The sequence below is a fragment of the Petromyzon marinus genome, chromosome 45, assembly GCF_048934315.1.
Source record: "Petromyzon marinus isolate PM22_M1 ecotype Great Lakes invasive population chromosome 45, UKy_Petmar_22M1.pri1.0, whole genome shotgun sequence".
Taxonomy (NCBI): domain Eukaryota; kingdom Metazoa; phylum Chordata; class Hyperoartia; order Petromyzontiformes; family Petromyzontidae; genus Petromyzon; species Petromyzon marinus.
Window position 1 is genome coordinate 2,009,018 of NC_133711.1, and position 13,483 is coordinate 2,022,500.

The window sequence follows — 13,483 nt, forward strand, 5'->3', positions numbered from 1 at the left end:
GGCGGTTAACATCTCGCGATTGCAAGAGGTCTTCGGTCAAAGCAAAGACTGCCACACTTTTGCCATCGGCAACGGCCAACTCTAGTGGCGAGTGCTATCTGCACGGAGTGCTATCTGTAACCGAGTGCTATCTGCACGGAGTGCTATCTGTAACCGAGTGCTATCTGCACGGAGTGCTATCTGCACGGAGTGCTACCTGCACGGAGTGCTATCTGCACGGAGTGCTACCTGCACGGAGTGCTATCTGCACGGAGTGCTACCTGCACGGAGTGCTATCTGCACGGAGTGCTATCTGCACGGAGTGCTATCTGTAACCGAGTGCTATCTGCACCGAGCACCACCACCACCACCCCCCACCCCACCCCCACCACGGCTGACGCTGCGTGAGGACGCCTTCATCCAGCAGCGGAGTGGCACAGGCAACACGCAGGTAACGTTCTGACCCCCGCCCCTACTGGACATCTGTGAGAGAGAGCTTTGTAGGTCATCGGATTCCTCCTGCTGCAACAAAAACAGATTCTGATCCTGGCGCGTGAGCGAGGATGTTCATCAGAAGCACTGGGGAAGAGAGAGCGACGTCGCGAGTGACACAGCCACGTGACACGGACAGGTGACACTGACACGTGACACTGACAGGTGACACTGACAGGTGACACAGACACGTGACACTGACAGGTGACACTGACAGGTGACAGCCACGTGACACTGACAGGTGACACAGACATAGACAGGTGACACGTGACACAGACAGGTGACTCTGACAGGTGACACAGACAGGTGACACGTGACACAGACAGGTGACACTGACAGGTGACACAGACAGGTGACACGTGACACAGACAGGTGACACGTGACACAGACAGGTGACACTGACAGGTGACACTGACAGGTGACACAGACACAGACAGGTGACACGTGACACAGACAGGTGATACTGACAGGTGACACTGACAGGTGACACAGACACAGACAGGTGACACGTGACACAGACAGGTGACACTGACAGGTGACATTGACAGGTGACACAGACACAGACAGGTGACACGTGACACAGACAGGTGACACTGACAGGTGACACAGACACAGACAGGTGACACGTGACACAGACAGGTGACACTGACAGGTGACACATGACACTGACAGGTGACACAAACAGGTGACACGTGATACAGACAGGTGACACTGACAGGTGACACTGACACGTGACACTGACAGGTGACACTGACAGGTGACACAGACAGGTGACACTGACAGGTGACACAGACACAGACAGGTGACACTGACACGTGACACTGACACGTGACACTGACACGTGACACAGACAGGTGACACTGACACGTGACACTGACAGGTGACACTGACAGGTGACACAGACACGTGACACTGACAGGGGACACAGACAGGTGACACATACACGTGACACAGACACGTGACACTGACACGTGACACTGACAGGTGACACTGACAGGTGACACTGACACGTGACACAGACACGTGACACTAACAGGGGACACAGACAGGTGACACAGACACGTGACACTGACACGTGACACTGACACTGACAGGGGACACAGACAGGTGACACTGACACGTGACACTGACACGTGACACTGACACAGACAGGTGATACAGACAGGTGACACTGACACAGACACGTGACACTGACAAGTGACACTGACACAGACAGGTGACACGTGACACAGACACGTGACACTAACAGGGGACACAGACAGGTGACACAGACACGTGACACTGACACGTGACACTGACACTGACAGGGGACACAGACAGGTGACACTGACACTGACACGTGACACTGACACGTGACACTGACACAGACAGGTGATACAGACAGGTGACACTGACACAGACACGTGACACTGACAAGTGACACTGACACAGACAGGTGACACGTGACACAGACACGTGACACTGACAGGTGACACTGAAAGGTGACACTGACACGTGATACGAAGGTCGTCGTCTCTCTGCTCTGTGGCGATCGCAATCGTGATTTCGCGGTGCCCGCCACTGTTGCATGCAGCTGCATTTACTAAGCATATGTACAGTATTTGAATGAAGAATACTAGTTATCATGTTCGTAAGTACTAGAGTTATTTTGAGTGTTTAGAAGCACCCATACGTGTCCTGTCGACTTTCCAAACAACTTTTATTCGAATAATGGACAATCACACATACACGCGCAGTCGTATACACAATCACAAGTAAAGTTACATGCACAAAGACACAAATATCACGTATAGCTTCAACAGACTGTTGGGGCAAGTGCTGTTATCTTGCACAGATTTATTGAGTGCCGGCAAAACGCCCGGCCGCGCTAGTCTCCCCAGTGGCGATGTTTACACACTGCACCAGGTACTCATTGGAGGCTGAGTCGACCTAGATGAGGCCCAGAGATAATCCTCACTGGTGTTGGCCGTGAGCGGGAATCGAACTATAACTACCGCTCCACACAAATCACAGCAAAGACAAACACACGTGCATACACAATCACACACACAGTCACAATCACACACACAGTCACAATCACACACACACAGTGACAATCCCAGACAAATGACACAATCACAACAACAACCGCCATTCGCCACTAAGTGGCGGTGACGTCACCACGACGCTTATGCCAGGCCATGTGCACCTTGAGGCCACGTGAAGTGTCGAACGCCCGCTGGCAGGAGGTCACGGGGCAGACCCAGGTGCCACGGGTCGACTGACTGAGACGACTGGCTGATGCACCACCTTTGCCCCCTACTGTGCCAACCTGCTGTGCTTTAGCCACCCGGCGCTCCGCTCGTTGTTGTGAGCGTCGCTTCTCCGCCCTCCGTTGTTGTTGGAGGGCGACTGCCTCCAACTGCCCAGTAGCGTCCTTCACGAGCCTCCTCCACAGAGGCCGATCTTGACACCGCTGGTGCCAGTCATCGGCAAGTCCACTCAGCTCCACGTCCTCCTGTACCACATCACTCCATCTCTTCTCTAGCCCGTGCTGCGCCCGTTTAGCCCCCTCGATCCGGCCGAACAAAAGCTGTTTCGGCATGCGGTGGCCGGGCATGCGGGCTACATGACACAGCCAACGCAGCCTTGCCTGCCGGACGAGCTCATCAATGGGAACTTGCCCAGATCTTTCAAGGATTTGTGAGCTCCTCACACAATCCAGCCTGGTTAAACCCAGGATGGCTAGCCTAAATGTTTCTAACCGGCGATAATGTTCCATTTGGGGAGTCCACGTTTCGCAAGCGTAGAGAAGGGAGGGAATGACCGTGGCCGAGAAGACATGAAGCTTAGTGCGGAGCGACAGACCAGGTAGCTTCCACACAGCGTTACGCAACCGATGAAAAGATATTGCCGCTCGACTGATTCGGAGTGAGACCTCTGCTGTTAAACTAGAGCCGGACACAATCACACACATACAGTGACAATCACTTACAAAGTCAGTACACGCAGAACCACACGCAGCACAGACATCGTGGACGAGTTACGCACTCAGCACACATTGTTAACACGACAGCCTGTGTACTGAGTGTGTGTGTTAACGCGTGGTGTGTGTTAACACGACGTGTACTGAGTGTGTTAACACGTGGTGTGTGTTAACACGACTGGTGTGTGTTAACACGACAGCCTGTGTACTGAGTTTGTGTGTTAACACGACTAGTGTGTGTTAACACGACAGTGTATTGACTTTGTGTTAACACGTGGTGTGTGTTAACACGACAGCCTGTATACTGAGTGTATGTGTTAACACGTGGTGTGTGTTAACACGACTGATGTGTGTTAACACGACAGCCTGTGTACTGAGTTTGTGTGTTAATACGACTAGTGTGTGTTAACACGACAGTGTATTGAGTTTGTGTTAACACGTGGTGTGTGTTAACACGACAGCCTGTGTACTGAATGTGTGTGTTAACACGTGGTGTGTGTTAACACGACCGGTGTGTGTTAACACGACAGTGTTCTGAGTGTGAGTCAACACGTGGTTTGTGTTCACGTGACAGGCTGAGTACTGTGAGTCAACACGTGATTTGTGTTCACGTGACAGGCTGTGTACTGTGAGTCAACACGTGATTTGTGTTCACGTGACAGGCTCAGTACTGTGAGTCAACACGTGATTTGTGTTCACGTGACAGGCTGAGTACTGTGAGTCAACACGTGATTTTTGTTCACGTGACAGGCTGTGTACTGTGAGTCAACACGTGATTTGTGTCCACGTGACAGGCTGTGTACTGTGAGTCAACACGTGATTTGTGTCCACGTGATACACTGTGTACTGTGAGTCAACACGTGATTTGTGTTCACGTGACAGGCTGTGTACTGTGAGTCAACACGTGATTTGTGTCCACGTGACACGCTGTGTACTGTGAGTCAACACGTGATTTGTGTTCACGTAACAGGCTGAGTACTGTGAGTCAACACGTGATTTGTGTTCACGTGACAGGCTGAGTACTGTGAGTCAACACGTGATTTGTGTTCACGTGACAGGCTGTGTACTGTGAGTCAACACGTGGTTTGTGTTCACGTGACAGGCTGTGTACTGTGAGTCAACACGTGGTTTGTGTTCACGTGACAGGCTGTGTACTGTGAGTCAACACGTGACTGGTGTTCACGTGACAGGCTGTGTACTGTGAGTCAACACGTGGTTTGTGTTCACGTGACAGGCTGTGTACTGAGTCAACACGTGACTGGTGTTCACGTGACAGGCTGTGTACTGTGAGTCAACACGTGATTTGTGTTCACGCGACAGGCTGGGTACTGTGAGTCAACACGTGATTTGTGTTCACGCGACACGCTGTGTACTGATTCAACACGTGATTTGTGTTCACGTGACACGATGTGTACTGTGAGTCAACACGTGATTTGTGTTCACGTGACACGCTGTGTACTGTGAGTCAACACGTGGTTTGTGTTCACGTGACACGCTGTGTACTGTGAGTCAACACGTGGTTTGTGTTCACGTGACACGCTGTGTACTGTGAGTCAACACGTGATTTGTGTTCACGTGACACGCTGTGTACTGTGAGTCAACACGTGATTTGTGTTCACGTGACACGCTGTGTACTGTGAGTCAACACGTGACTGGTGTTCACGTGACAGGCTGTGTACTGTGAGTCAACACGTGGTTTGTGTTCACGTGACACGCTGTGTACTGTGAGTCAACACGTGATTTGTGTTCACGTGACAGGGTCAGTACTGTGAGTCAACACGTGATTTGTGTTCACGTGACAGGCTGAGTACTGTGAGTCAACACGTGATTTTTGTTCACGTGACAGGCTGTGTACTGTGAGTCAACACGTGATTTGTGTCCACGTGACAGGCTGTGTACTGTGAGTCAACACGTGATTTGTGTCCACGTGATACACTGTGTACTGTGAGTCAACACGTGATTTGTGTTCACGTGACAGGCTGTGTACTGTGAGTCAACACGTGATTTGTGTCCACGTGACACGCTGTGTACTGTGAGTCAACACGTGATTTGTGTTCACGTAACAGGCTGAGTACTGTGAGTCAACACGTGATTTGTGTTCACGTGACAGGCTGAGTACTGTGAGTCAACACGTGATTTGTGTTCACGTGACAGGCTGTGTACTGTGAGTCAACACGTGGTTTGTGTTCACGTGACAGGCTGTGTACTGTGAGTCAACACGTGGTTTGTGTTCACGTGACAGGCTGTGTACTGTGAGTCAACACGTGACTGGTGTTCACGTGACAGGCTGTGTACTGTGAGTCAACACGTGGTTTGTGTTCACGTGACAGGCTGTGTACTGAGTCAACACGTGACTGGTGTTCACGTGACAGGCTGTGTACTGTGAGTCAACACGTGATTTGTGTTCACGCGACAGGCTGGGTACTGTGAGTCAACACGTGATTTGTGTTCACGCGACACGCTGTGTACTGATTCAACACGTGATTTGTGTTCACGTGACACGATGTGTACTGTGAGTCAACACGTGATTTGTGTTCACGTGACACGCTGTGTACTGTGAGTCAACACGTGGTTTGTGTTCACGTGACACGCTGTGTACTGTGAGTCAACACGTGGTTTGTGTTCACGTGACACGCTGTGTACTGTGAGTCAACACGTGATTTGTGTTCACGTGACACGCTGTGTACTGTGAGTCAACACGTGATTTGTGTTCACGTGACACGCTGTGTACTGTGAGTCAACACGTGACTGGTGTTCACGTGACAGGCTGTGTACTGTGAGTCAACACGTGGTTTGTGTTCACGTGACACGCTGTGTACTGTGAGTCAACACGTGATTTGTGTTCACGTGACACGCTGTGTACTGTCTTCGTGCCCCCTGTTAGCCACCTCGCTCGCGAATCGGGAGAGCAACACGCGCGCTGAGCCCAAGGCGGATCGCTACACGGGCATCATCATCAACATCATCAACATCATCGTCACCGCCATCATCATCAACATCGTCACCACGATCATCAGCATCGCGATGCACGCTTACTTACTGCGCTAATTGACGGAGCGATGGCAAACAAAGTGCAAACACGGCGCTGCACTACGCAGACACCGTGCTGCACCGTGCAGACACCGTGCTGCACCGTGCAGACACCGTGCTGCACGATGCAGACACCGTGCTGCACAGTGCAGACACCGTGCTGCATACTGCAGACACCGCGCTGCACAGTGCAGACACCGTGCTGCACAATGCAGACACCGTGCTGCACGATGCAGACACCGTGCTGTACAGTGCAGACACCGTGCTGCACCGTGCAGACACCGTGCTGCACTCTGCAGACACCGTGCTGCACTAAGCAGACACCGTGCTGCACCGTGCAGACACCGTGCTGCACGATACAGACACCGTGCTGCACAGTGCAGACACCGTGCTGCACGATGCAGACACCGTGCTGCACCGTGCAGACACCGTGCTGCACCGTGCAGACACCGTGCTGCACGATACAGACACCGTGCTGCACGATGCAGACACCGTGCTGCACCGTGCAGACACCGTGCTGCACGATGCAGACACCGTGCTGCACCGTGCAGACACCGTGCTGCACGATGCAGACACCGTGCTGCACGATGCAGACACCGTGCTGCACACTGCAGACACCGTGCTGCACTCTGCAGGGTGTCTGTCGCGAGAGCGATGGACGTGGCGCGGTTCTCTCTCGAACGAGCAGCGACCTCACCACCTCGCAGCACCACTCACCACCACATCGCTCACCGCCACAACGCTCACCGCCACATCGCTCACCGCCACAACGCTCACCGCCACATCGCTCACCGCCACAACGCTCACCGCCACAACACTCACCACCACAACGCTCACCGCCACAACGCTCACCGCCACAACGCTCACCACCACATCGCTCACCGCCACAACACTCACCACCACAACGCTCACCACCACAACGCTCACCGCCACATCGCTCACCGCCACAACGCTCACCGCCACAACGCTCACCGCCACATCGCTCACCGCCACATCGCTCACCGCCACAACGCTCACCACCACATCGCTCACCGCCACAACGCTCACCACCACATCGCTCACCGCCACAACGCTCACCGCCACAACGCTCACCGCCACAACGCTCACCGCCACATCACTCACAACGCTCACCGCCACAACGCTCACAACGCTCACCGCCACAACGCTCACCGCCACAACGCTCACCGCCACAACGCTCACCGCCACAACGCTCACAACGCTCACCGCCACAACGCTCACCGCCACAACGCTCACCGCCACAACGCTCACCGTCACAACACTCACCACCACATCGCTCACAACGCTCACAACGCTCACCGCCACAACGCTCACCGCCACATCACTCACATCGCTCACCGCCACAACGCTCACCGCGATACCTCTCGCCCACACATTCGCAAGGAATGTAACGCAGCCACGCAGCCACTCACTCACCGACTCTCTCAATCACTCACTCACTCAATCACCCACTCACTCACCAAAAACCACTCACTGGATCAATTACACACACACACCCGCCCAACTCATCCACTCACTCACTCACCTACTCGCTAAATCACTCATTCACTCAATCACTCACTCACCAACATCACTCACTGGATCAATCACACACACACACCCTTACAATCAATCAACCACTCACCGCATTCAACCACCGCTCACGCACTCATTTACCCACGACACGAACTCACTCAATCACTCACTCACCAAACCACTCACTTCACCAACTACTCGCCCAACCGAATCGACCACTCGTTTAAAACACCGCTCACTCGCTCACCCACGGACTCATCCCTCCAATGGCTCACCCAGTCGCTCACCCACGGACTCATCCCTCCAATGGCTCACCCAGTCGCTCACCCAGTCGCTCACCCAGTCGCTCACCCAGTCGCTCACCCACCCACGGACTCGCCCGAGCAGCTCGTCACCCACCTTGCTCCGGCATCTCCGCTGCCGATAACCGCCGAAGCTGCGCGTATCGCAGCAGCAGGGACAGCAGCAGCAGCAACAGCAGCAACAGCAGCAGGGACAGCAGCAGCAGGGACAGCAGCAGCAGGGACAGCAGCAACAGCAGCAGGGACAGCAGCAGCAGGGACAGCAGCAGCAGGGACAGCAGCAGCAGGGACAGCAGCAGCAGGGACAGCAGCAGCAGCAGGGACAGCAGCAGCAGCAGGGACAGCAGCAAAAGCAGGGACAGCAGCAACAGCAGCAGGGACAGCAGCAGCGGCAGCAGCAGGGACAGCAGCAGAGACAGCAGCAGCAGGAACAGCAGCAGCAGGAACAGTAGCAGCAGCAGGGACAGCAGTTCACGCGCGCAAGTTCACAGCACCACGTCTCATCATAGCACGCGCAGCTATGCCGTGCACGACGGGCAGAGAGAGCGCGAGAGACAGCGAGCGATTTTACAGGGAGAGAGACTGGGAGCGAGTTTACAGGGAGAGAGACAGGGAGAGTTTACAGGGAGAGAGACAGGGAGCGAGTTTACAGGGAGAGAGACAGGGAGCGAGTTCACAGGGAGACAGGGAGAGAGTTTACAGGGAGAGAGACAGGGAGCGAGTTTACAGGGAGACAGGGAGCGATTTTACAGGGAGAGAGACTGGGAGCGAGTTTACAGGGAGAGAGACTGGGAGCGAGTTTACAGGGAGAGAGACAGGGAGCGAGTTTACAGGGAGAGAGACAGGGAGCGAGTTTACAGGGAGAGAGACAGCGAGCGAGTTTACAGGGAGAGAGACAGCGAGCGAGTTTACAGAGAGAGAGAGACAGGGAGAGAGTTTACAGAGAGAGAGACAGGGAGAGAGTTTACAGGGAGAGAGACAGGGAGCGAGTTTACAGGGATACAGGGAGCGAGTTTACATGGAGAGAGACAGGGAGAGAGTTTACAGGGAGAGACAGGGAGAGAGACAGGGAGCGAGTTTACAGGGAGAGAGACAGGGAGCGAGTTTACAGAGAGACAGGGAGCGAGTTTACAGGGAGAGAGACAGGGAGAGAGTTTACAGAGAGACAGGGAGCGAGTTTACAGGGAGAGAGACAGGGAGAGAGTTTACAGGGAGAGACAGGGAGAGAGACAGGGAGCGAGTTTACAGGGAGAGAGACAGGGAGCGAGTTTACAGAGAGACAGGGAGCGAGTTTACAGGGAGAGAGACAGGGAGAGAGTTTACAGAGAGACAGGGAGCGAGTTTACAGGGAGAGAGACAGGGAGCGAGTTTACAGGGAGAGAGACAGGGAGAGAGTTTACAGGGAGAGACAGACAGGGAGAGAGTTTACAGGGAGAGAGACAGGGAGCGAGTTTACAGGGAGAGAGACAGGGAGAGTTTACTGGGAGAGAGACAGGGAGCGATTTTACAGAGAGACAGGGAGCGAGTTTACAGGGAGAGAGACAGGGAGCGAGTTTACAGAGAGACAGGGAGCGAGTTTACATGGAGAGAGACAGGGAGAGAGTTTACAGAGAGACAGGGAGCGAGTTTACAGAGAGAGACAGGGAGCGAGTTTACAGAGAGAGACGGGGAGAGAGTTTACAGAGAGAGAGACAGGGAGAGAGTTTACAGGGAGAGAGACAGGGAGCGAGTTTACAGGGAGACAGGGAGCGAGTTTACAGGGAGAGACAGGGAGCGAGTTTACAGGGAGAGAGACAGGGAGCGAGTTCACAGGGAGAGAGACAGGGAGAGAGTTTACAGGGAGAGAGTTTACAGGGAGAGAGACAGGGAGCGAGTTTACAGGGAGAGAGACTGGGAGCGAGTTTACAGGGAGAGAGACAGGGAGCGAGTTTACAGGGAGAGAGACAGGGAGCGAGTTTACAGGGAGACAGGGAGCGAGTTTACAGGGAGAGAGACAGGGAGCGAGTTCACAGGGAGAGAGACAGGGAGCGAGTTTACAGGGAGAGAGACAGGGAGAAGGTTTACAGGGAGAGAGACAGGGAGCGAGTTTACAGGGAGAGAGACAGGGAGCGAGTTTACAGAGAGACAGGGAGCGAGTTTACATGGAGAGAGACAGGGAGAGAGTTTACAGAGAGAGACAGGGAGCGAGTTTACAGAGAGAGAGACAGGGTGCGAGTTTACAGAGAGAGAGACAGGGAGCGAGTTTACAGAGAGAGACAGGGAGAGAGTTTACAGAGAGAGAAACAGGGAGAGAGTTTACAGGGAGAGAGACAGGGAGCGAGTTTACAGGGAGAGAGACAGGGAGCGAGTTTACAGGGAGAGAGACAGGGAGAGAGTTTACAGGGAGAGACAGGGAGCGAGTTTACAGGGAGAGAGACAGAGAGAGAGTTTACAGAGAGAGACAGGGAGAGAGACAGGGAGAGAGTTTACAGAGAGAGCGACAGGGAGCGAGTTTACAGGGAAAGAGACAGGGAGAGAGTTTACAGGGAGACAGGGAGCGAGTTTACAGGGAGAGAGACAGGGAGAGAGTTTACAGAGAGAGAGAGAGACAGGGAGCGAGTTTACAGGGAAAGAGACAGGGAGAGAGACAGGGAGACAGTTTACAGGGAGAGAGAGAGACAGGGAGCGAGTTTACAGGGAGACAGACAGGGAGAGAGAGACAGGGAGAGAGTTTACAGGGAGAGAGTTTACAGGGAGAGAGACAAGGAGAGAGTTTACAGGGAGAGAGACAGGGAGCGAGTTTACAGGGAGAGAGACAGGGAGAGAGTTTACAGGGAGAGAGACAGGGAGAGAGTTTACAGGGAGAGAGACAGGGAGCGAGTTTACAGGGAGAGAGACAGGGAGAGAGTTTACAGAGAGAGACAGGGAGAGAGACAGGGAGAGAGTTTACAGAGAGAGCGACAGGGAGAGAGTTTACAGAGAGAGCGACAGGGAGCGAGTTTACAGGGAGAGAGACAGGGCGAGAGTTTACAGGGAGAGAGACAGGGAGAGACTTTACAGGGAGACAGGGAGCGAGTTTACATGGAGAGAGACAGGGAGCGAGTTTACAGGGAGAGAGACAGGGAGAGAGAGACAGGGAGAGAGACAGGGAGAGAGTTTACAGGGAGAGAGACAGGGAGAGAGACAGGGAGAGAGTTTACAGGGAGAGAGACAGGGAGAGAGAGACAGGGAGAGAGACAGGGAGAGAGTTTACAGGGAGAGAGACAGGGAGAGAGACAGGGAGAGAGTTTACAGGGAGAGAGACAGGGAGAGAGTTTACAGGGAGAGAGACAGGGAGAGAGACAGGGAGAGAGTTTACAGGGAGAGAGACAGGGAGAGACTTTACAGGGAGAGAGACAGGGAGAGAGACAGGGAGAGAGACAGGGAGAGAGTTTACAGGGAGAGAGACAGGGAGAGAGACAGGGAGAGAGTTTACAGGGAGAGAGACAGGGAGAGAGAGACAGGGAGAGAGACAGGGAGAGAGTTTACAGGGAGAGCGGCGGCGTGGGTTGGAGAGAGCGAAAGGGCGGCCGCGCTCCTCACGGCGCGGATCGCGTCGAGAGCTGCCCAGCAGCATCACCACCACCATCATCATCATCACAACCATCATCATCACCACTACCACCATCACCACCACCATCATCATTACTACCACCACCATCATCACTACCACCACCATCATCACTACCACCACCATCATCATCACCACTACCACCATCATCATCACCACCACCATCATCACCACTACAACCATCACCACCACCATCATCATCATCATCATTACAACCACCATCATCATCACTAGCACCACCACCATCATCATCATTACAACCATCACCATCACCACCACCATCATCATCATTACAACCACCATCATCATCACTAGCACCACCACCATCATCATCATTACAACCATCACCATCACCACCACCATCATCATCACTACAACCACCATCATCACCACCATCATCACCACTACAACCACCATCATCACCACCATCATCACCACTACAACCACTATCATCACTAGCACCACCACCATCATCATCACTACAACCACTATCATCACTAGCACCACCACCATCATCACCACTACAACCACTATCATCATCACTACAACCATCACCACCACCATCATCATCATCACTACAACCACTAGCACCACCATCATCACTACAACCATCACCATCACCACCACCATCATCACTACAACCATCACCATCACCACCACCATCATCACCACTACAACCATCACCACCACCATCATCACCACTACCACCATCATCATCACCACTACAACCATCACCACCACCATCATCATCACTACAACCATCACCATCACCACCACCATCATCACTACAACCATCACCATCACCACCACCATCATCACCACTACAACCATCACCACCACCATCATCACCACTACCACCATCATCATCACCACTACCACCATCATCATCACCACCACTATCATCACCACTACAACCATCACCACCACCATCATCACCACTACCACCATCATCATCACCACTACCACCATCACCACCACCACCATCATCACTACCACCATCACCACCACCACCATCACGACCACCATCACTACCACCATCATCACTACCACCATCACCACCACCACCATCACGACCACCATCACTACCACCATCATCACCACCACCATCACCACCACCATCATCACTACCACCACCACCATCATCACTACCACCATCACCACCATCATCACTACCACCACCACCATCATCACTACCACCACTACCACCACCATCTCTACCACCATCACCACCACCACCATCACCACCACCATCATCACCACCACTATCGCGATCGTCTCCCTCTCGCAGACGAGCTCACCACTCGCGCGCGCCCTGACGCCTCGCCTCCTCCGCGTCCCTCTCGCGTCCGGTGGGAAGCAATCGCCGCTTGGAGGCTCGCACGGCGCCGTCACCCCTGGACTCCCTCCCCTCCCTCGGAGCTCGCTCGCAGCGGGCGGCTCCCTCCCCACCCACGGGGCTCGCTCGCTCGAGCTGCGTAGCGAGCGTGCGAGACACCGCCAGAAAGATCACAACGACGACAGAGATTCTCCCCCCCACCCCACCCCCTAACCGCCCACGTATAGCCTGAACAGACTGTTGGGGCACCCCTGCAC

General features: G+C 53.8%; 2 protein-coding genes across 2 annotated transcripts in view; one reads left to right on the forward strand and one right to left on the reverse strand.

The window, feature by feature from the left end:
* Positions 1 to 13,483, reverse strand: part of LOC116952110 (sal-like protein 1) — a 106,067-nt gene that overhangs the window by 81,884 nt on the left and 10,700 nt on the right. The gene's annotated exons all lie outside the window — the stretch shown is intronic.
* LOC142930928 (uncharacterized) lies at positions 8,908 to 12,124 on the forward strand. The gene has a single exon (XM_076074113.1). It carries the CDS (start codon positions 9,320 to 9,322, stop codon positions 12,122 to 12,124), a length of 2,805 nt encoding a protein of 934 aa, XP_075930228.1. The 5' UTR covers positions 8,908 to 9,319.

What these genes read in the sequence shown, in the direction of transcription:
- LOC142930928 (XM_076074113.1), top strand. Translation starts at nt 9,320, where the DNA reads ATGGAGAGAGACAGGGAGAGAGTTTACAGGGAGAGACAGGGAGAGAGA.